This window comes from Quercus robur, chromosome 6 (genome assembly GCF_932294415.1).
Source record: "Quercus robur chromosome 6, dhQueRobu3.1, whole genome shotgun sequence".
NCBI classification, from domain to species: Eukaryota; Viridiplantae; Streptophyta; class Magnoliopsida; order Fagales; family Fagaceae; genus Quercus; species Quercus robur.
The window spans coordinates 48,382,754-48,405,882 of NC_065539.1; the positions used below are offsets into that span (position 1 = coordinate 48,382,754).

A 23,129-nucleotide genomic window follows, 5' to 3' on the forward strand; every position below is an offset into this window, starting at 1 on the left:
AATCCAAGCAATCTAACTAGCACCAATCCAAGGAAGACAAGGAGGGGGACTGTGACAAATGAAACTCTGACTGCCTCAAGAAATGCATTAAGGTACAGGGAGGCACTGAGGGGTGTTGGTAGCCAGGCATCTGTGCATGGTCCAAGGGGATAGGCTAGTGGACATGGCCTATTTTTTGTTATTGGCAGACATTACCTATTTTTTGTAATTGGTAGACATTGCCTATTTTTGGGTTTACTTTGATATTTTTGTAATTGGCAGACATTGCCTATATGTGGGTTTACTTTGGTTTAAATTCACTGCTTGAAACATGGTAGACATGGCCTATTTTTTGGTTTACTTAGGTTTAAAGTCACTGCTTGAATTATGGCAGACATGTGTAATTGGCCTATGTTGGTATTGCATATTTATGAATGACTTATTAATACAAATCTATGAATTGCAGAATTGTGTGATGTAGATTTGTGTATTGCATATTTGTGAATTGTGAATTGCAGTATTTGTGAATTGCAGATTTGTGTAATGCAGATATGTGTAATTATGATTTGTGTAATTGTGAATTGTGAATTGCAGATTTGTGTAATGCAAAATTGTGAGCTGTAGTATATGTTAATTGTGAATTGCAGAATTTGCAGAATTGTGAATTATGAATTGCAGTACATGTAGAATTGTGTATTGTGAACTGCTGAATTTGCAGAATGCAAATTTGTGTATTGCAGAATTTGTAGAATTGTGAATTGTGAATTGCAATATATGTAGAATTGTGTATATGCAGTATTTGCATGTTTGGTAAACTTGTTGTGTTGTGCATTGCAAATTGTTTAAACATAACTGGTGTATTGCAAAATTGGTAAACTTGTGTAAACTAGGTAAACTTGGGAAACTTGGTAAACTAATTGCAGCACATAATTGCAATACACAAACATAATTGGTAAACTTGTGTATATCAATTTTGCAAGTTTGGTAAATTTACAATGGTTAGCTTACTAATATTACAAATTTGGTAAATTGTAATCTAATTGCAATCAAGTAAGATAATTAACAAAATGAACCCTGTCATTCCATATTTCATTCATACTGAAATTAATGGGATACAGAGGATAACAACATCATCATTAACCCACATTACAAACCAAATTAAGAAAATGAACTCTGTCATTCCATATTTCATTCATACTGAAATCAATGGGATACAGAGGATAACAACATCATCATCTACACCACATTGTCCTAACCTTGCCTACACCCACATTGTCCAAAACATACTACCTCACCCATCTAACCCACCAAAACTAGAATCACACAAAGACATATCTCACACAGCAACAGTGCCAATATCAAACACACTGTCAGCCACTTCTCTCTCTTCTTGCATGTTGATACCTCGACTTGGAGTTTGAGAATTCTCTGCCTTATTTCTGGGATAAGCACCTTCCCACGCTCACAAATCTCATCATCAACCCATTGGAAGAACTTGCACTTCTTACCAATCTGAAATCAAACCCAAATTCAAAACAAAATGAACAAACAACAAACCCAAATGTACAAACCCAAGTGAACAAAATGAATAAAAAACACAATGAACAAACCTAACTTGAACTTCACTTACCCAGTAATTGGGACACCCATAGAACCTTCTCCTTGGATTGTTATCTATTTAGGAAACCACTAGCACGGGCTTCTGAGGGGAAGGGCAGTAGCACATGCGTGGTGCTCTCCTCCTCAAGCTTCCCTCCGATGATGCAGAGGCACATGCAGAGCTAGCTTCCATTCTTCTTTCTCCTCAAGCTTCCCTCGGTCTGTTCGTGTCGTTCTGGGTTTGATTTTGGGGATCAGGCTGAGGAAGATAACGAGAGGATTTTAGGGTTTTTTGCGAAATTTGGGGATTTTTATGTGTGATGACTGAGGTAGTTGGAGAGCTGGGGTCAGGTAGGGTCACGTGGAAGGTCTGGGAGGGCTAGGAGCGCGGGAAGTTGAGGTGGAAACTGAGGTGTCCTTCACGTGAGGGGCATGTGCGTTTTAGGGTGAGTGGGCTTGCCACGTTGGTTTATATATTATTATTTTAATAGGTGGGCTGGACACACGGATATCCGTTTGCCATGTAGGAGGGTTCCGTCTGTTGGTTGACGAGAAGGATGATTTTAAAAATGATTTTCAAATTTTAGGGATGAAATTTGCAAAGAAATCAATTTTGGGACTAAAATGAGAATTGGCCCAAAATGTAGGGACAAAAAGTGCATTTTCACCTATAAGAAAATAGAGAGCTTGGAAAGAGAGAAATTGATAACAAGCTAGAAAGAAGATCAAGATTGAAGAAACTTTATGTTAATTGCATTAATTATCAAACTGAATGTACAAGAGGTTTATATACCAGGACTAACACAAGAATGGAATAATTAACTCCTAACTAACTCCACACTATACGGATCCAACACCTACAACCAATCACTATATTACACGTGTTTATATACATAGCTTCTAATTGATCTAAGCCTAAACTACATGTCATATATGCTACAACAATCGTTTAGCAAGCTCATCCACAATTCTTCCAATGCTTTGTTCTAATGCTCTGCCTCTCTGCTTGAGCCTATGTCTTCAATAGCTTAAATTGCTTACATCTGTCTTCTCCTTCTATTTTTTATCTGTACAGTCAACTAAACTTTGACATTCCCCCTCAAGATGAGAAGCTGAACTGTGGATGTTCACAAAACTCATCTTGCCTAATAAGTACTTCAATTGTTGACTGTTAAGAGCTTTTGTAAGCAAGTCTACCAATTGTGAATGTGTGGGAGTAAAGAATAGTCTAACTACATTGTCTTGCACCTTATCTCTGACTAAATGACAGTCCACTTCTATGTGTTTGGTTCTTTCATGAAACATTGGATTTTCTCCAATGTAAATAGCAGCTTGATTGTCACAAAACAGTAGTGCAGGTTGAGGATGATAGATCTACAAATCCTTTAATAAGGCCAATAACAAAGTCATCTCACAAACAGTAACAGCCATAGCCCTATGTTTTGCTTCAGCAGAAGATCTAGACACTATGGACTGTTTTTGGACTTCCAAGATATTAGAGAATCACCTAAAAATATGCAGTACCCTGTAGTTGACCTTCTGGTATCAATGCAAGATGCCCAATCAGCATCTGTGTAAGCCTTCAAATGAAAATCTGATGAAGCAGACAAAAAAATTCCTTGACTAGGACAACCCTTTATGTACTGCAGCACCTTATAAGTAGCATGTAGATGAGGCTTCCTGGGTTTGGACATGAATTGGCTTAGTTTTTGAACAGGATATGCTATATCTGGTCTAGTGATAGTCAGATACAACAACCTGCCCACCAACCTTCTGTACACTCCAGGATCAGATAGAAATTTACCTTGAAACTTGCTTAACTTCAAATTCTGCTCATTTGGTACTTTGCTAGGCTTGCAAGCTGACATTCCTGCATCCTTCAAGATCTCTAAAGCATATTTTCGTTGACACAAAGTAATTCCTTTGTCTGATCTAGCTACCTCAAGACCAAGAAAATACTTTAAACCTCCAAGGTCTTTAAGTTTGAAATGTTGATCTAAAGAAACCTTAAGTTCTTCAATTGCTTGAACATTGTTGCTAGCTATGAGAATATCATCAATATAAACCACCAAAGCTATGAAAGAATCATTGAACTTCTTTGTAAATAATGAGTAGTCAGCTTTAGATTGCTTAAAACCATGTTGCTTGATAACAGAACAAAACTTTGCATTCCACTACCTTGATGCCTGTTTAAGCCCATACAAAGACTTATTTAATTTGCAAACAACATTCCCCCATTTGCTGTGAAAGCCCTGAGGGAGTTGCATATACACTTTCTCATGAAGATCCCCATTTAAGAATGCATTATTGACATCTAATTGGACTAAATGCCATCCTTTCATAGCAGATATGGCAAGAAGAGTCTTGACAGTGGTCAACTTTGCAACTGGTGAGAATGTGTTGGTAAATCCAACCCTTCTTGTTGAGTAAACCTCTTAGCAATTAGCCTTGCTTTATATCTCTCCACAGAACCATCAGCCTTGTACTTCACCCTATAGACCCATTTACATCCAATTGCCTTTTTGTTTGAAGGCAAGGGAGTAAGAGTCCAAGTATTATTAGAAACCAAGACTACAATCTTAGCATTCATGGCCTCTTGCGATTTAGGATCCTTAACAGCCTCATGATAGAATCTTGGTTTAGGTTTAGAAGTAATAAGAGAACAAAAATTGGCATAGGAAGGAGAGAGATGTGATGAATCAAGATAGTCCAAAAGAGGGTATTTGGTACCTTGAGTGATTGAGGAAGCACCTGACTTGCTTATGATAGGATTAGACTGTGTAAGCTCATTGGAAATGATAGTGCTGCACTTATAGTCTTGCAAGTAGGAAGGGGGTTTCATAGGCCTAGAGGATCTTCTTAAAGAAGGAAGGGAAGCATGTGGAACAACAGCATGCCCTTGAACAAGGGGCAATGAACCAGCTTCTGCAGAATCTGTAATGACAGGATCTGGTATGGCAGAATCTGGTATTGTAGAATCTGAGATGACAGGAAGAGAAGAGTCTAAAAAATTGGCTAGAAACCTGAATAGGACCAGAATTAGAAGATGGAATACCTGGTGAAGGAATAACAGGTTCTAAAAACATGGAATCATGTGGAGTAGCCACATTAGGACAAATAAGAGGAAGGGAAATAGAGGAGTGAGGTAAAGTGGCAGAAGAAATGAATGGGAAAGTAGTTTCATGAAAAGAAACATCCCTTGAAATAAAAATTTGCCTTGTGACCAAGTTTAACAACTTGTAACCCTTAACACCAAAATGGTAACCAAGATAAACACAAGGAATAGATCTACAAGCAAACTTAGACCTATTGTGAGCTAATGTAGAGGCAAAGCAAAGACATCCAAAAACTTTTAAGTGATGATAAGAAGGAATCTTGCTATAAAGCTTCTCAAAAGGAGTTTTATGGTCTAAAATAGTACTAGGCAGCCTATTTATGATGTAAACTACTGTCAAAACACAATCTCCCCAATAACAAAGTGGTATGTTAGACTGAAATTTCAATGCCCTTGCAATGTTTAGAATATGTTGATGCTTTCTCTCCACAACTGAATTCTGTTGTGGAGTAGCAACACAGGAGTGTTGATGGATAATCCCATGTTGAGCATAAAATTCTTTGAGGAAAAACTCTTAGGCATTGTCAGCTCTAATTACTTTGATGTTGTTTTGAAATTGAGTGAATATCATTTTGCAAAATGAAATCAATAAAGGCCTAGTATCTGTTTTAGATTTCATGAGGTAAACCCATGTGGACCTTGTAGCATCGTCTACAATGGTAAGAAAGTATTTAAAGCCATCATGACTTGTTTTATCAAAGGGTCCCCATACATCACAGTGGATTAAATCAAAAGCATGATCAAACAAGTATTTAAAATTAGGAAAATGCAATCTTTTATGCTTTGCAATGGGACAAACAACACATTCTTTATTGGAATGAAAGGAAGATATCCCATATATACAATGATGAAGTTTGTCATCAGAGACATGTCCTAATCTAAGATGCCACAAGTAAGGCTTAGTAACAATAGAAACATGAGAAACAGAATGAACAAAGGATTGTAAAACTGACTCTAGGACAGTAGTAGCTTCTGAGATAAACTTGCAATTCTCTGAAGTTTGCAACAGGTACAGATTGCTATGAAGCTTACCCAATCCAATCATATTCCAGTAGGTAAGGTCCTGTATGAAACAATAATTGGAGAGGAAAACCAAACAACATGACAAGGACTTGGTTAATTTGCTTACTGAAATCAGATTGAAAGTAAAGGCTAGGACATAAATCATATCCTCAAGAATTAAGTTTGAAGTGACCTGAACTATGCCTATGTGTGTGACAAGAACCTTTTCACCATTAGGCAAATGCACAAAAGAAAAGATTGAACTAGTAATCTTAGTAAACAATGAAGTGGAATGGATAATATGGTCAGTGGCCCCTGTATCAAGAACCCAAGTTTCCTCATTGTAAGCTATTTTGTTTGAAGGATTTTCAGTAAAAACTAAATTCTTCAAATTAAGACAAACAGAATCCTGGAAAAAGGCACAAGAAATACTTGAGAGAGCTGAATTTACTAAGTGAATAGCATCATTGGTGCCAGAAGAAGATGCATGAGAACTCAGCATTGACAACAACTATTGGCATTGTTTAGATGTGAAAGGGAAATATGCTGATTGTGATGTAGCCTCGAATTGACCAGGTTCACCATCACGAGTCACTTGTTTAGCCATAGACACCTTGCTCTTTTGCTTGTACCCTGGTGGAAATCCAACTAGTTTGTAGCACTTCTCAATGAAATGACCAACTTTGCCACAATGACTGCATACAGGTCTGCCCTTTCCTTTTGTGTTCTTCCCAACTTGATTGAACCCTTGAGTCTTGACTACAAGAGCAGTTGAATCAACTGAAGTTCCTCCATTGAAACCTAAAGCTCTCTGCCTTTCCTCTTGTGTCCCCAAAGAGAAAGCCTTGTCAATTGAGGGACTTGGCTCCATCATCAGAATCTGAGTTCTGACTTATGAATAGACTTCATTCAAGCCATTAAGGAATTGCATCAAAGAATCTTGATGATGAAAGGATGTGATCTTGTCATTCACTCCACATACACATTTACCACAAGAACAACATAGTAAAGGCTTGAGATTAAGCAATTGATCCCAAGAAGCTTAAAGATCAGTGAAGAAAGTAGTCACTGTTGTATCTCCTTGCATAATTGTTGAAATCATTTTCTAAAGCTGTGAAATCCGTGGACCATTAGCTTGTGAGAAACGATTCCTAAGTGAATTCCAAACCTCCATTGCAGTGTTTCTATAAATCACACTTGTAGTGATGTGAGGAGAGATTGAATTCAAGATCCATGAAGAAATCATGGAATTGTTCTTTGACTAGGTAATCTTTTCCAGAGGAGTAATTGCCATGGAATCTGTTATGGAACCATCCACAAAGCCTAGCTTGCTCTTCGCATCCAATGCCATGCATAGCCCTAGCCCAATTAGGGTAATTGTCTTCTGTCAAGAGTTGAGTGACGAGAATTGCACCTGGTGACTCTCCATGATGCTAGAAAAATGGACTTCTCGAATCCTCCATTGGAGAAAGCTCACGATGAGCAGTGGATTGAGAAGAAGAAGATTGCGAAGCTTGATCTTGGTTTGCCATTGACAGAAGCACAAAGCTTTGATACCATATAAGAAAACAGAGAGCTAGGAAAGAGAGAAATTGATAACAAGCTAGAGAGAAGATCAAGAATGAAGAAATTTTTGTTAATTGCATTAATTATCAAACTAAATGTACAAGAGGTTTATATACCAAGACTAACACAAGAATGGAATAACTAACTCCACACTATACGGATCCAACACCTACAACCAATCACTATATTACACGTGTTTATATACATAGCTTCTAATTGATCTAAGCCTAAACTACAGGTCGTATCTGCTACAACAATCGTTTAGCAAGCTCATCCACAATTCTTCCAATGCTCTGTTCTAATGCTCCGCCTCTCTGCTCGAGCCTATGTCTCTAAACATTCTTCAACCCAATTAGCTTGAATTTATTGCATCTGTCTTCTCCAACTGTTTCTTATCTGTACAGTCAATTAAACTTTGACATTGTAAAACTCACGTTTTACACCATCCAATAAGTGATTGCCACACTAGCATTTTAATTAAAATTCAATACATCTTACTTCACCTAATAACATCTTAATAAATTTCCAATTTGGTTGAATTTATATATGAGTATTAGAATTGATTGGGTGTAGTTATGTTTATTTTTAAATATGTGATAAGATGATGTGACATATTAGAATTAGAGGGGTAAAACATGAATTTTACACTACGTCCTTATAGAATTTAATCTCTTTTTATTTTTATTTTTATTTTTATTGTTATTTTTAGGGGATTCTAGATTCGGCTAACGCATCCCCATCACCATGCAGGCTACTTACTTCACCTAATAACATCTTAATAAATTCCCAATTTAGTTGAATTTATATATGAGTATTAGAATTGATTGGGTGTAGTTATTTTTTTTTTTAAAATATGTAATAAGATGATGTGACATATTAGAATTAAAGGGGTAAAACATGAGTTTTATACTACGTCCTTATAGAATTTAATCTATTTTTATTTTTATTTTTATTGTTATTTTTAGGGGATTCTAGATTCGGCTAATGCATCCCCATCACCACGCGGGCTACTTAATTATGGGAGGGTCGGTTGTTTATTTATAGAAAAAACAGGATTTGTACAGTAAATAATACATATTCTAGATATCAGCAAAAATACACACATATATATATATATATATATATATTCTAGAAATCCAGTGGAAACAAAGAATAATGTTGACTATTGGGGCAACAAAAATGAAAAACTAATCTTCCAGATGGCATCTCTTTTCCAAAGCACACATTTGTAATTTGTCTCCTTGTGACTGTTTTCAATTGAATTCTGCTTAAGCAGTTTCGTTGTTCGTTCAGTTGTCAACAACCCTATCTATGATTTGATTGTGAATTTCTATCTTGATTAGTTTGATTGAATATTCATCTATTGCTTTCCACATTTTCCCTCTTGTTTAATAAGTTGGAATTGAAGCTGAACTTCCTAGTTCCTACCCACTACTTGTTTATGGCTCAATAAGTCACCATTTGGTTTAGGCTAATTGGAAGAAATTTTTTATAGGATGTGAAATTTCGAATTCCTGAATATTTGTAATAGTGTTCAGCTTGTCCTTAGTTTTTAATTTTATTTTTGGCTTCAACATCAAGCATAGAATAAGTTGGTAATGTTTGCTTTCTAAAGTAATGACTATGCCGACTTGCCAAATTGTTTTGTGCTGTTATCCACAAGGCTTGAAAGCAAAATTTACTTAATATTAATTTACTCATTATCAAGGTTAATATAATCGCTTGAGAATCACATCTTTAATAATATAGTATTATTAATTTTTATTAAGAATTTCATCAAACATCATTGACTTTGACATTTTAAAATTCTTCTAGAACAGAAAAACAAGAAAGATTGGTTTGCTCAAAATATGAACAAACGTCGCACCCAAACTTTCAGGTTTGGCAAACAACTCTATATTCCTTTGACAAAGTTTAGCAGACAATTTGATTGCATCCAAAAAGTTTAGCAGACAATTTGATTGCAGACAATTTGACACGTTCTCAGCTATATAAATCTATTAAACCATGCATGCATATCTTGGCATTAAGTAAAACTTAATACAAAATGATATCTATGTAGTCACATTTGATCTATCTCATCTGCTCAATTCGACCCTTAACGTTTACTCAGTCCAGAGACTTATCTCACTTATCCATCTCGGACAACCCAGCTTGAGCAACCAAACAAAGGCGAGGATGACTTCATGTTAGCCTATCCAAAGACCACTCAACTCATTAATTAATCATATAATTAATATAGAAAAATCATCTCAATAATTACAAGTTACAGCCATTACTTCCCATTAACCACAATAACATAGACCGGGGTTCAATTCTTAGATATACTTTTGGAGTATGGAAAAATAATGCTTCCTCCTCTCATATTCATGGTGAACCACATCATAAATTTAATAAGTGAACTTCATCATAAATGTGAAATGATGGAGTATCATTTTCAGTACTCTAATAGTACCTAAGAATTACTTCTAAAAAGGAGGTTTACACACACATATATTTAGATTAGACTATAGTAAAATTTCATCTCAGATTTAAAAAAAAAAACAAAAAAAAAAAACACGTCAAGATCTTTCATAAAAGTGATCTCATAAAAGAAAGAAAAACCCCGTAGGTATGACATTTGAACTGCCAAAAAATTTCTTTAAAAAAATTAAAAAAGAATATTTATTGACTTAATCATTCGATGATCAATATGACCAGCACTACATTGGTGTCCATAGTCTATGTAAGCTGTGCAACCAATTAATTTAATTTATCACAAAAGATAGCAAATTAACTCTAAAAGACTTATGTACAAGGTTATTAATATTGGCTTTAATCCAAAAAGTTTTATGCTTCCTACGATGTCAATAAAGTTCCTATTAATATAAGATCTATCATGGGAGAAGTACTTCCTGACTGAATATCGATCATGAAGATTCATTTTAACTACAATGACAATTTTCAGGCATCAAGTAATTATCTCTACCCATGAATTACATTATCTCTTTAATTTTCACAGAAGTTACATCCAAACAGCTCAAACGTGCATTTCAAGTTGACAATCTAATACATTAATTTCCAACACCGTGCCATTTCCGTTAGCTTTTGCTGCATTCAAATTTTCTTTTGAGCTGGCCCAGATAAGTAAAGATACAACTAAGACTAAAATGTCATGGAAAAAGGGAAATATTGGGTCCTCGCATGCATGCAACATATGTACTACATACTATGCATGGAAATGAACTATAGTACTTAAAAAATGTATCATGGCGCACAAGGAGAGAGAAAAGGAAATTGTAGGTCCTTGCATGCATGCAATGTACTATATAGTATATACTATGCATGGTAGTGAATTAACTATATATGGTACTTAATAATGTATCATGAGGCACGAAGAGAGAGAAAAGGAAAAAATAAAAAATAGGAAGAAATGCGATATTTGACTAGTCTTTTGAGAGAATAGTCTTTGAATAGTCTAAGATTCTGTGAAACTTTCACATCATAAGAAAAAGAAAGGGCTTAGAGGCCATTATATCCCTTGTACAAGTAGCAAAGAAATTAACCTCGATGGAGGATGCAACAAATTCGACGAAATTAGTGTGTGTTTATTTCAACATTTGGTAGGAATAATTGGTTCAAACGGCCTCTACCAATCAAATTGTTTATTTAATGCAGAAGAAATTAGTGTGTGTTTATTTCCAAGAATAAAGCATCCATGTTTGACTATGTTTCCCATTGTATTTTGAGTGAAGAACTAAATGGAGTCGATCAAAGAAATGAAGCCACTGCAGGGTCAGTGCACTGACCCTACAGTAAGAACATATGTAACAATAACAACAATCAAGTCCTCAAAATTTTAGAGTCGATCATGTCTGTTTTGAAAAACATGCCACATCCATTACTACTCTCCGTATGTGTCTTTCTCGATTAATAAGTATCAGCTGCTTCCATCATACATTTATACTTGATAAGGAAAAAGAAAGAAAGATATTATCATGTCTGAGCAGCTAGACTCGAGCTCTATACAAAATATTGATAATTGAAATTAACATATATAAAACCGTACTAACCAATTGACGTACGTTGTTCCCTTCAATAATCTATTTGCTATGTCTAACACAAAGAAAGAAAAATATAAAAAGTGTTAAGACAAGTCAAAGACTCTCTCTCTCTCTCTCTCAAATCTCAACATCAACTAAAGATTTAACATTATTAAAATAAATTTGACCTTCCTGTAATGAACTATTTACTCGGAGAAAAAAGACCACTACCACTATTATTTAAGGATGCAATGTGTGTGTTAGCAAGGTAGTGGAGAAAAGAGAGAAACAAAGAGAGAGATGAATACTAATTTGAGTTCCTTCTTGATCTCTATAGTAGTCTTTGGATCACTTCTAGGAGTTTGTCATGGAGGGGAGTTGAGAAAACATTTTTACAAGGATAGTTGTCCCCTGGCTGAGGACATTGTGAAGGAAATCATTTGGAAACGTGTGGCAAGCAATTCAACTTTGCCTGCCAAGTTTCTGAGGATGCATTTTCATGATTGTTTTGTCAGGGTAATTCACATCTTTTATCTTTCTATCTCTCCCCATGCATTACATTCCTACTTATCATTGATGTCCTAAAATTACAATTTTTAGGAATATAATATTTTTTACAATGTTTGACATAGCTTGTTGTGATTGGCGCATAATAAAATATTGTTAGTGGTAGACTTAAATGAAAGTGATATTATCCTAATCATAACATAGGTCATATCAACAACGTTCATAGCTAACATTCATTTCTCAAACCATGAAACACATGCACTGTTATATGTTTACTGGACACCTAAGGTCTTAAATGGCTATAATGTATCAGGGTTGCGATGCCTCTATATTGCTAGACTCTACAGCAAATAACCAGGCTGAGAAGGCAGCAATTCCAAACCTATCTCTGGGAGGATTCGATGTAATAGATGAGGTGAAGACAGAGTTAGAGAAGACCTGTCCTGGAGTAGTTTCTTGTGCAGATATCATTGCTTTGGCTGCTAGAGACTCGGTTTCCTACCAAGTAAGTATTGGAAATATTTTAGTGTGACTTGGAAACAAATAGCATTAGTTGGATGTGTCTGGTCTGAAAAACCATGCCAAGGCAGTGAAGTTGATTTTTTTGACCAAATTCCTTTCCATTTCAAATGAAACAGAAACGAAAAGAATCACTTTCATGATTAAGATTTTATTTCTAACATCTAATAGTGTATAGAATGTTATGTTATATTATTTAAATAATGTGACACGAAATATACTTTTAGATTTGAAAAAAATTAATCCGCACAATGAAACTAATCTCCTTTACTAGTTCTACACCTTCACCTGGTTTATGTTTCTCTTTCAAGTATAAATACACACACCATTATCAAAATAACACTACCTTTTCTGTTCCTATAAATCAATTCTGCCTGCAAAATGCAATACCTCGAGATCTTTCTCTTTCCTTTTTTTTTTTTTCATCAACATCTTGAGTTTAGCATTATGTAATCAAATGCTTGTGGAAATTATTGCAGTTTCAGAGGCCAATCTGGGAAGTACTTACCGGAAGAAGGGATGGAAGCATATCACATAAGTCAGACTCAGAGGTCCGCGCCAACAATATCCCATCACCACTCTTCGATTTCAGTAGCCTAAAACAATCTTTTGCTAACAAAGGTCTCACAGTTCATGATCTTGTTGTTTTATCAGGTAAAGATTCTATATGGGGGAAAAAGCTTTATATAAGCTTGTAATATGATAACACTGTTTCACTAAATCAAGGTCTTTTACATAAACATATCGCGTATGTAGATGTAAAAATCTGTGCCCTATTGCTAGCCTTAAGCAGTAACAGTCTATTTCTTTCAAAATGATATCTTAAGTTGTGCCCAAGTTATTGACAAATTAGTTTTGGTTAGGTGGACATACAATTGGTGTTGGGCATTGCAATTTCTTCAGCAACAGGCTATACAATTTCACAGGAAAAAATGATGCAGATCCTTCTCTAAACTCGACCTATGCTGCTTTCTTGAAAACCCAATGCAAAAGCCTCTCAAACAAAATAACTATCGTACCAATGGATCCTGGAAGCCCCCTATCCTTTGACAACAACTACTTCAAAAACTTGAAGCTGAATCAAGGTCTTTTCCAATCTGATGCTGCACTTTTAACCAACAATGAAGCTACCAATACTGTCGATGAGCTGCTTGACTCTCAAGATTTTTTCACGGAGTTTGGTCAATCGATGAAGAGGATGGGAGCCATTCATGTGCTTACAGGAAGTTCGGGAGAGATTAGGAAGAAGTGTAATGTGGTTAATTCTTGAGAGTTAGTTGGTTTATAAGTGTGACAAATAAGTTGTATTTTTTTTACTTTTTGTGTCATTATGAATAATTTATAAAAATAAGTTCCCTTAAATTTTTTTTTTTTTTTTTTTGGGCATAAATAGAAGATATGCATAGATTAGGAATTAATAAGTCTGTTACATACTACACTAACTTTATCAAAATCTACTAGTTTTTCCCTCATAGGTAGTGGTTCCAAAAATATTACAAAAGAAGAGATAGTTCCCGATCCAAAGTCTTACTAATGCATCAGCACATTGGTTAGTTTCGCAGTAAATATGATCAATCCACTTATCGGGGATAGCTTTAATTAAGTTTCAAATGGAGGTTCCATTTATAAGTTATGACTTAATCTAATATTCATTTTATATTAATGCATACACATGTAAATGTATATATATATATATATATATTTTTTTTTTTTTTTTTGAGAAGGACATGTAAATGTATATAATTATGTGGTTTGAATTTTTCTTTACTAGTATATCAGTATCATAATTCAACCTCCTAAATAAGACTATGACCGAATCTTCCCCAGTTTAATAAAAAAAAAATCTATGTCCACGTTGTATTCAATAGTAGGTTTTTTTTAGGTAGGCTAAGTTCATTCCCTTCACCGGCTCTCATAGCAACTCAATGGTTTGACTACTTATAATGAGTATCAGGTCTTGGGTTCGAGAGCTGGTGAGAGAGAGAAAGGAAAATTCGATTCGTACATTAAATAATACATATTCTAGATAGTACCAAAAAAAAAAAAAAAGTTAACGAATGTCCTAAGAACATTAGGTTAGAAAATATTTTTTTCAAATTTTTTATGGGAAAAGAAAAAAGTAATTAAAATTTTAATAACTTTTTATATTTATCATAAAAGTGGTATTAAAACTTTTTTAAAATGGTCCATTAACAAATATTTTAAGAGCACCCGTTAACTAGAAATCTAATGGAAGCAAAGAACAATATATCTATTGACTGTTGGGGCAACAAAATGAAAACTAATCTTCCTGATGGCATCCCTTTTTCAAAGCACACATTTGTTAGTCTCCTTGTGATTACTGTGTTCAATTGAATTCTGCTTAAAGGCAGTTAGATATTAGAACTCCCGAATGGTACTGTAACAATAAGTCTCCTTTTTGGTCTAGGCTAATTGAAAGACATTCTTACTTTCTTATAGAATGTGAAATTTTGGATGCCAGAGTATATTTGTAATAGTGTTGAACTTGACAATAATTAGTTTTTGTTTTTAATTTTTGCTTCCTGCACACTATAAAGGTAAGAATATGCATGGACCATGTGTATTATTTAAACAAGTTATATAACTTATTAAAAATGTCATGTGACTAAAATTATATATGAATGTGGTTTTTTTAACAGTCATGTAGTGGATTGGAGGAAAATTCTTCTAAATTGGTTTAGAGGAAAATTTTTTTCCATAAAGGTAATATTTGTTTCTTTTTATTTTTTATTTTTTATGATTCAATAAATAAGAGAGGGGATTGGACTCTGGAGGTGGACGCTAGCATGTGTCAAACACTTAATCTAGGCTTTCTTGTTAATATTTACTTTCTAAAGTACCGATTATGCTGACTTGCCAAATTGTTTTGTGCTGTTCTCCACCTCCACAAGGTTTGAAAGAAAAATTTACTTATTAGCTGATCATTATTGAGGTTAATACAATGGCTTGAGAATCACATCTTATTTGTGTGTACTTAATAACATAGCATTATTAATTTTATCAATAGTTTAATAAAACATCATTGACTTTGACATTATTGTAAAATTCTTCTATAACAGAAAAATCATCACACTAAAAAAATTTGGGATTTGGCAAACAACTACCCCATGTTCCTTTGACTAGATATAATCAAAGTTCCTAGTGATGGAGACATTTTTTTTTATAGGAAAAAAAAAATTATGAGTAATGCTACCGCCACAAATTATTTTACAATATTTTTACAAATTGTTGATGTTGCCAATTTCTTATTGGTCTTCATCTAAACCCACCATTAACATAATTTTTTTTTCATTTAATAATAACTACTCACCACATTAACGGTTTGTAAAAAATTTTGTAAAAATATTTGTATATTTAGCATTAATAAAAAAATTATATATATATATATATTTATTTATTTATTTAAGCAAACAATTTGATTGCACCAAACAATTAGTTGTAGTACGCGTTCTTAGCTATTTAGGCCCTGTTTGGTATGGCAACTCAAATACATGTTTTCAGTTTTTATACAACATTCACACATGTTTTCAAATAACAAAATACATGTTTTTAAGTGCATGTACCAAACACCCCCTTAAATTGATTAAACATGGAGGCGAAACCGTGTAAGCACGAATATGTCTTGGGCATTAAGTATAAAGTCAATACAAAATAATATGGATTTAGTCACACATTTAATAATTTTCATCATTTGAATTCAACCTTAACACGGTTACTCGGTCCAGCCACCAATCCATCTCGGATGGCCCAGCTTGAGCAACCAAGCAAAGGCGATGATGATTTCATCCTAACCTACCCAAACACCAATTAACTCATTAATTAATCATATATATTAAAAAAAAAACCATTTCAATAATTACAACAGTCCGTGATGACAAAGATTTAGAAAACAGCCATAAAAGATCTTACATAAATGAAAGAAAAACAACATAGATGTGATATTTGAATCGCGGAAAATATTTCTTTATTTCAAAATAATATTTAATGACTTAATCGTCGGATGTTCATTGACGAGCGCTACATCAATGGCCATATATAATTTTGTTTGTTTGTTTGTTTGTAGGTGTCTATTGCCCACATCGGCTGGACAATTAATTAATTGAATAATGTATCATAAAAAATAGCAAATTAAGTCTGAAAAGCTTATCAACAAGGTTAGGTATTGGCTTTAATCTGAAAAGTTGTATGCTTCCTACTATGTCAAAAAAGTTCTTATTAGTGAAGAGGATAAAATATAAGCCTGACGGGCCTGCGGTAATGGGCCTGCCAGATTGGAATTGATGGGCCGATATAGAGATGATCCAACGCTTATTGAAGGCCCATTGTTGAAGGACACAGTAAGGGTCCTTGATCAAAGGTCTCTATCGCTCATTGCCTAAAATGCCCTAGAATCCCAATATGGAAATCCGAGCACAAGGGTGATTCTAGGAGTTACGCACATTGAAAGTAGATCTCCTCTACAAGGAAAAACCTTGCTCACCGCGCTCGGAAAGACTCGAAGTAGAGTCCCATAAGGAAAAGACTTCTACACCAAGAAGGAAAAGCCGACTTGATCTACTACTATAAAAGCCCTAATACCCTCGCAAATCAAGGTACGCATAATTTTACCCTCTCTAACACTCTAGAGTTGTGAGAATAATTCTAACTTGACCTTCGGAGGGTATTTGGCTGGCACCACACCGGTGCTCCCTAAGGTCTTCTGTTATTTTGTTGTGCAGGTTCGCTTTGAGTCGCGAGTGCTGTGTAATCTATTGGTGATATTTTCGGCATCATCAATTAGTATAAGACCCATCATGGGAGAAATAGTCAGATTTGAATATCATAAAGTTTCATATTAAGCATATGAGCACTCATATTAGTTAATGTATGATATTATAATAAAGAGTAAATTATGCTCATCAAACTCCAAAAACCATCCACATCAATCTATGTAAATTTGTGTAAATTTGAATTGTTACTACATAGTCGTGTAAATATATATACACTATTATTATTAATATACAAATCTAATTTTTAATACCTTTTTTACTCATATGCAGAGAGAAAAAGAGAGAGAGAAAAAAAAAATGATTTGAAGGAGTAATAAATAAATTAATAAAAAATGATATTTTAATCAATGTAGTATGAAATAGATAACATGATACAAGTATTTTTATAAATATGATTATATAAAATGAGTTTTGTTAACTTGTGCTCTTAGGGCATACAATAGTTACTAACGTGTGTCTTTAGGCCATATAATAGTAAACTACTTTATGAAACTTTTTATGAAAAAGTTAAGAACTTTTTTTTAGAATTTTTTCAATTTCCTATAAAATGTTTCAAAATAAATAATTAATGTAAACTCTAAAAGTATATATTAACTGGATTCATATAAAATAAATGAAAGTTATCATCAAGCATCAAGATCCTCCGCTGCGTGAATTACATTGGGTTCGTTTGGATAGAACTTATTTTGTTGATATTGAAAACTGAAAACTGAAAATACTGTAGCAAAATAATTTTTAAATGATTGAATAGTGCCGTAGGACTCATTTTTAATGAAAAAGTTATTAAAAAGTAAAATTTGTGAGACTTGTGAACAATGCACAAATATACTGTTCATTGCTAACTAGGTCAACAACCACGGCTGAAGTTAAAAAAAAAAAAAAACAAAACTTAAAACGCAGACTTGTATCTAAACCCACACATTATCTTTTTGTCTGTAGATATATTCATCAAACATCTTGTCAAGTTGACATTCTGATGTGCACGTCTAACATCCTGCCATTCCGGTTATCTTCTGCTGCATTGACATTAATTTCCATTTGAGCGTGCCCAGATAATTAAGTGTACAACTATGACTAAAATGTCATGAAAAAGAGGAAATATTGTGTCCTTGCATAGAACTGTGGAAGAATATATGTACACTATATACCATGCAGAGTAGCGAACAAAAGATGGTACTGAAAAATGTATTATGTGAGGCTGTAGGAGAGATAAAAGAAAAAAAAAAGTCTGATTAATATATTTTAGAAAAGGTTTTATGAAAAATTAAGAAATTTGTCAAAAAAGTTAATTAGCCATTTTTTTTTCATTTTTCTATAAGAGTTCCATAAAATAGTTTGCTAACATATGTCCTAAAGATATACATTAATAAAACCAGTGACGGCTCTACATGCAAGTCAGGGTGGTCCCATGCAGAATAGCGAACAAAAGATGGTACTGAAAAATGTATTATGTGAGGCTGTAGGAGAGATAAAAGAAAAAAAAAAGTCTGATTAACATATTTTAGAAAAGGTTTTATGAAAAATTAAGAAATTTGTCAAAAAAGTTAATTAGCCATTTTTTTTCATTTTTCTATAAAAGTTCCATAAAATAGTTTGCTAACATATGTCCTAAAGATATACATTAATAAAACCAGTGGCGGCTCTACATGCAAGTCAGGGTGGTCACAGGACCACCCTAACTTGCAAAAAAATGTATATATACACTTGTCAAAAATATATTATATGCTAAACTAACCTACTATGACTATTCTAATAAAACTGTGACCTCCCTGACTTGCAAAAAAATGTATATATACACTTGTCAAAAACATATTATATGCTAAACTAACCTACTATGACTATTCTAATAAAATTATGAACACCCTGACTTGAGAATTATAAAAATTTGGGTTAAAAAAAAATAAGAGTAGTGCTACTACATTCATAATACTTTAACAATAATTCTATAACAAATCTAATGTAGTAAGTTGTTACTGATTCTAATTTTGGTCAAATATTAATATTTTTTTTTTACCCACTAATAACAACTTTTTGTATAAGATTTATTGTAAAAATATTGTGGACGTAGCATTACTCCAAATTAATTCTGTCTTCAAACATAATTCTTAATCCTTGTTTTTTTTAAAAGCTTAAATAACAACAATAAATATTAACTCAAATAACAACAAACATAAACCAAACAAAAACAAGACAAGACCAAGCAACAACAAGTGATAAAATTATTCAACAAAAAGCTTATTATAAAACAAAAAGATAAAATTTATAATTGTTCAACCTATTCAATAAAAAAAATTTATAATTTCATTTTTCTTTAAAAAATGATACCAAAAAAATATTGTGATAATTTATTTTTTAAGGACCATCCTAAAAAAAAGTTTCTAAAGCCACCACCGAATAAAACCCAAATAAAAGATAAAAAAGAAATGCAATATATCTTATCTGAGACAGTAGTCTTTGACTAGTCACTTGAAAAAAGAAAAGGCATGTAGGCTGTATCCCTTGCACAACTGGCAAAGAAACCTCGATGGAGGATGCAACAAATTCGACTAAATTTGCGTTAAATTCAGTTTGTTTTCAATTTGTGTCGGCGTTTGGTAGGAATAATTAATTCAAACGGCTCCCACCAGCCATATTGTTAATTTAATGCAGAAGAACTTAGTCTGTGTTTATTTTTAAGAATAAAGCATGCATGTTTTGTTTGTTTGTAAAAGCATGCATGTTCGACTATGCTTCCTATTATATTTTTTAGTCAACAACAAATGACTGTTTGGGAATAGTTTATTTAGTTATTGATTGTAATGTTAATAAAATATAATTAAAAAAAAAAAAAAAAACTAGCTTATAATTAAAATCCAAATGCATACAACGTCAGCAAATTAAGAAATGAAGCACTGAGTCACTGACCCTACACTACAGTACGTAAGAACATATGTAATAATAACAACAACCGATTAAGTCCTCAAAATTTTAGAATCGGTCATGTCTGTCATGAAAAACATGTCACAATATCCATATATACTCTCTGCATGTGTCTTTCTCGATTAAAAATTATCATCATCTTCCATCATACTTGATAATGAAAAGAAAGAAGACATTGTAATGTCTAAGTAGACTCGATCGAAATCTATACACAACATTGATAATTGAAATTAATATACATAAAACTGCTCTAACCAATTGATGTTGTTCCCCTAAATAATCTATTTGCTATGTTAGGTAATTTTAACTAATACAAAGAAAGAAATATATAAAAAGTGGTAAGCCAAGTCAAACAATCTCTCCCTATCACAAATCTCAAAATCAAGTACAGATTGAACATTATTTAAATTAATTTTACCTTCCTGTAATGAAACCATTTACTCGGAGAAAGAAGACCATTACCTCTATTTAAGGATGCAATGCTTGTGTTGGAAAAGTATGTAGTAGAGCAAAGAAACAAAGAGAGAGAGATGAATACTAATTTGAGTTCCTTCTTTATCTTTATAGCAGTGTTTGGGCTTCTAGGAGTTTGTCATGGACAGTTGAGAATGCATTTTTATGAGGAGTGTTGTCCCCATGCTGAGGAAATTGTGAAGGAAATCATATGGAACCGTGTGGCAAGCAATTCAACTTTGCCTGCCAAGTTTCTGAGGATGCATTTTCATGATTGTTTCGTCAGGGTAATTCATCTCTCTCCCTTCTTTCTCTTTTCATGAATTACGCCCCTCCTTATGATACACGTCCTAAAATTACAATAAATCTAAAAATATAACATTTTTTACAACTATTAACATGACTTCTTATAATTGACACATGATAAAAGTATTGTCACTAGTAAACTTAGGTGGAAGTGATATTTTTTAAATCATAATGGGTCATGTTAGTTACATTCATAGCTAGCATTCATTTCTCATACTAGGAAACACATGCCTTGTTATATGTTTACCAGACATCTAAGGTCTTGAATGGTTATAATGTGTCAGGGTTGTGATGGCTCTGTACTGATAGACTCTACCCCAAATAACCAGGCTGAGAAGGCAGCAATTCCAAACCTATCTCTGGGAGGATTCGATGTAATAGATGAGGTGAAGACAGAGTTAGAGAAGACTTGTCCTGGAGTAGTTTCTTGTGCAGATATCGTTGCTTTGGCTGCTAGAGACTCAGTTTCCTACCAAGTAAGTACTGAAAATATTCTAGTGTGACTTGGAAACAAAAGAGTAGCACAAGTGGGATGTGTTTGGTTTGAAAAACCAAGCTGGTGAAGTTGATGTTTTTGACCAAATTCACGATTAAGATTTTATTTTTAATATATCTAAGAGTGTATAGAATGTCACGTCATTTAAAATTTTATATAATATGACGCTATATATATATGATATTTTTTTAAAGAGTCCGATTTTGGTAAGGATGAGGTGTAAGTATATTACTTAAAATTTAATACATCCTACCACACCAAATAACATCTCAATAAATTCTCAATTTGATTGGATTTATATATGGGTATTAGAATTGATTGAGTGTGATTATACTTATTCTTAAATATGTGATAAGATGATGTGGCATATTAGGAGTAGAGGGGTAAAACATGAGTTTTACACCACATCCTTCCATAATTTAATCTCTTATTTAAAATTACAAAACTGATCTGTTTCAAATGAAGAGGATGCTTTTAGAGTTTTGCACCAGTTCACCAGTTTATGTTATCTTTTAGGGAAAAATCTACCTTTTTTGTTTCTATAAATTAATTTTGCTAGCAAATTGCTATACCTCAAGCTCTTTGTGTCTTCTTCTTTTTTAAATAACGTATTGAATTTAGCATTAGGTAATCAAGTACTTGTGGAAATGATTGCAGTTTCAGAGGCCAATTTGGGATGTACTTACCGGTAGAAGGGATGGAATCATATCGCGCCAGTCAGAGGCCCTTGCCAACATCCCATCACCATTCTTTAATTTCGCCACCCTGAAACAATCTTTTGCTAACAAAAGCCTCACAGTTCATGATCTTGTTGTTTTATCAGGTAAAGATTCAGTGTTCACGAAGTATTATTATGTAGATGTAAAATTTAAGACCTATTGCTAGTAGTCTTAAGTAGTAACAATCTAGTTTCTTTCAAAATGATATCTTGAGCTGTGTCCAGAAGATTTATAAATTAATTTTGGTTAGGTGGACATACAATTGGTGTTGGGCATTGCAATTTCTTCAGCAACAGGCTATACAATTTCACAGGAAAAAATGATGAAAATGATGAAGATCCTTCTCTAAACTCAACCTATGCTGCTTTCTTGAAAACCCAATGCAAAAGCCTCTCAAACAATGTAACTTTTGTGCCAATGGATCCTGGAAGCCCCCTATCCTTTGACAACAATTATTTCAACATCTTGAAGCAAAAGGAAGGTCTTTTCCAATCTGATGCTGCACTTTTAACCGACAGTGAAGCTACCTACAATGTCAATGAGCTGCTTAACTCTCAGAATTTTTTCACGGAGTTTGCTCAATCGATTATGAGGATGGGAGCCATTCAAGTGCTTACAGGAAGTTCAGGAGAAATTAGGAAGAAGTGTAGTGTGGTGAATCCTTGAGAGCTAGTTGGTTTATAAGTGTGACAAATAAGTTATTATTCACTTTTTGTGGTATTATGAATAATTTTGTTGATGTACTTGTTATTGGTTTGTAAGTGTGACAAATAAGTTATTATTCACTTGGTAGGGAGAACTACGGTTCGATCCCCCGCAAGCCCGTTGGGAGGAGTTTAAAACCTTAACCCCGGGACCCGCTCCGAAACCGGATTAGTCGGCCCAGTGGGTTCGGATACCGGTTGGGAAACCAAAAAAAAAAAAAAAAAAAAAAAATGAATAATTTTGTTGATGTACTTGTTATGGACTCATCGTAAGGCCAAGCAAGATTATCTATCAATAAAAATCTTATCTCACTTTATGTATTTTACTTTATACCACACCAATGTCTATCACATCTCTATAATAAAAATTAAAAAATGTCTATCACATCTCTATCATAAAAAATAAAAATTCTCTATCACATCTCTATCTCTC

At 33.6% G+C, this 23,129-nt stretch overlaps 3 protein-coding genes across 3 annotated transcripts; 1 reads left to right on the top strand and 2 right to left on the bottom strand.

The window, feature by feature from the left end:
• Positions 1-3,044: 3,044 nt before the first annotated feature.
• Positions 3,045-3,446, bottom strand: LOC126690307 (uncharacterized mitochondrial protein AtMg00240-like). The gene has a single exon (XM_050385422.1). It carries the CDS (start codon positions 3,444-3,446, stop codon positions 3,045-3,047), a length of 402 nt encoding a protein of 133 aa, XP_050241379.1.
• A 506-nt stretch (positions 3,447-3,952) lies between these two features.
• LOC126690309 (uncharacterized) lies at positions 3,953-6,566 on the bottom strand. Its single transcript, XM_050385423.1, has 4 exons — positions 6,243-6,566; positions 5,889-6,104; positions 5,610-5,756; positions 3,953-4,633 (listed from the first exon to the last, which is right to left on the bottom strand). The coding sequence occupies exons 1-4, from the start codon at positions 6,564-6,566 to the stop codon at positions 3,953-3,955; spliced, it is 1,368 nt and encodes a 455-aa protein (XP_050241380.1).
• A 5,002-nt stretch (positions 6,567-11,568) lies between these two features.
• LOC126690310 (uncharacterized) lies at positions 11,569-23,017 on the top strand. Its single transcript, XM_050385424.1, has 8 exons — positions 11,569-11,799; positions 12,104-12,295; positions 12,789-12,963; positions 13,173-13,576; positions 20,453-20,758; positions 21,062-21,253; positions 21,931-22,096; positions 22,243-23,017. The coding sequence occupies exons 1-8, from the start codon at positions 11,584-11,586 to the stop codon at positions 22,656-22,658; spliced, it is 2,067 nt and encodes a 688-aa protein (XP_050241381.1). The 5' UTR covers positions 11,569-11,583; the 3' UTR covers positions 22,659-23,017.
• Positions 23,018-23,129: the final 112 nt, after the last annotated feature.

Bases quoted from the DNA above. Each gene is read 5' to 3' on its own strand.
- LOC126690307 (XM_050385422.1), bottom strand. From the start codon at position 3,446: ATGTCAGCTTGCAAGCCTAGCAAAGTACCAAATGAGCAGAATTTGAAG.
- LOC126690309 (XM_050385423.1), bottom strand. From the start codon at position 6,566: ATGGAGCCAAGTCCCTCAATTGACAAGGCTTTCTCTTTGGGGACACAA. The intron at 5,757-5,888 runs GTCACTTCAAAC...TGTTTCATACAG, and splicing joins CACACATAGGCATAGTTCAG to GACCTTACCTACTGGAATAT. The intron at 4,634-5,609 runs GTTTCTATTGTT...TTCCTTCACCAG, and splicing joins TTGTTCATTCTGTTTCTCAT to GTATTCCATCTTCTAATTCT.
- LOC126690310 (XM_050385424.1), top strand. From the start codon at position 11,584: ATGAATACTAATTTGAGTTCCTTCTTGATCTCTATAGTAGTCTTTGGA. The intron at 11,800-12,103 runs GTAATTCACATC...ATAATGTATCAG, and splicing joins TTCATGATTGTTTTGTCAGG to GGTTGCGATGCCTCTATATT. The intron at 22,097-22,242 runs GTAAAGATTCAG...AATTTTGGTTAG, and splicing joins TGATCTTGTTGTTTTATCAG to GTGGACATACAATTGGTGTT.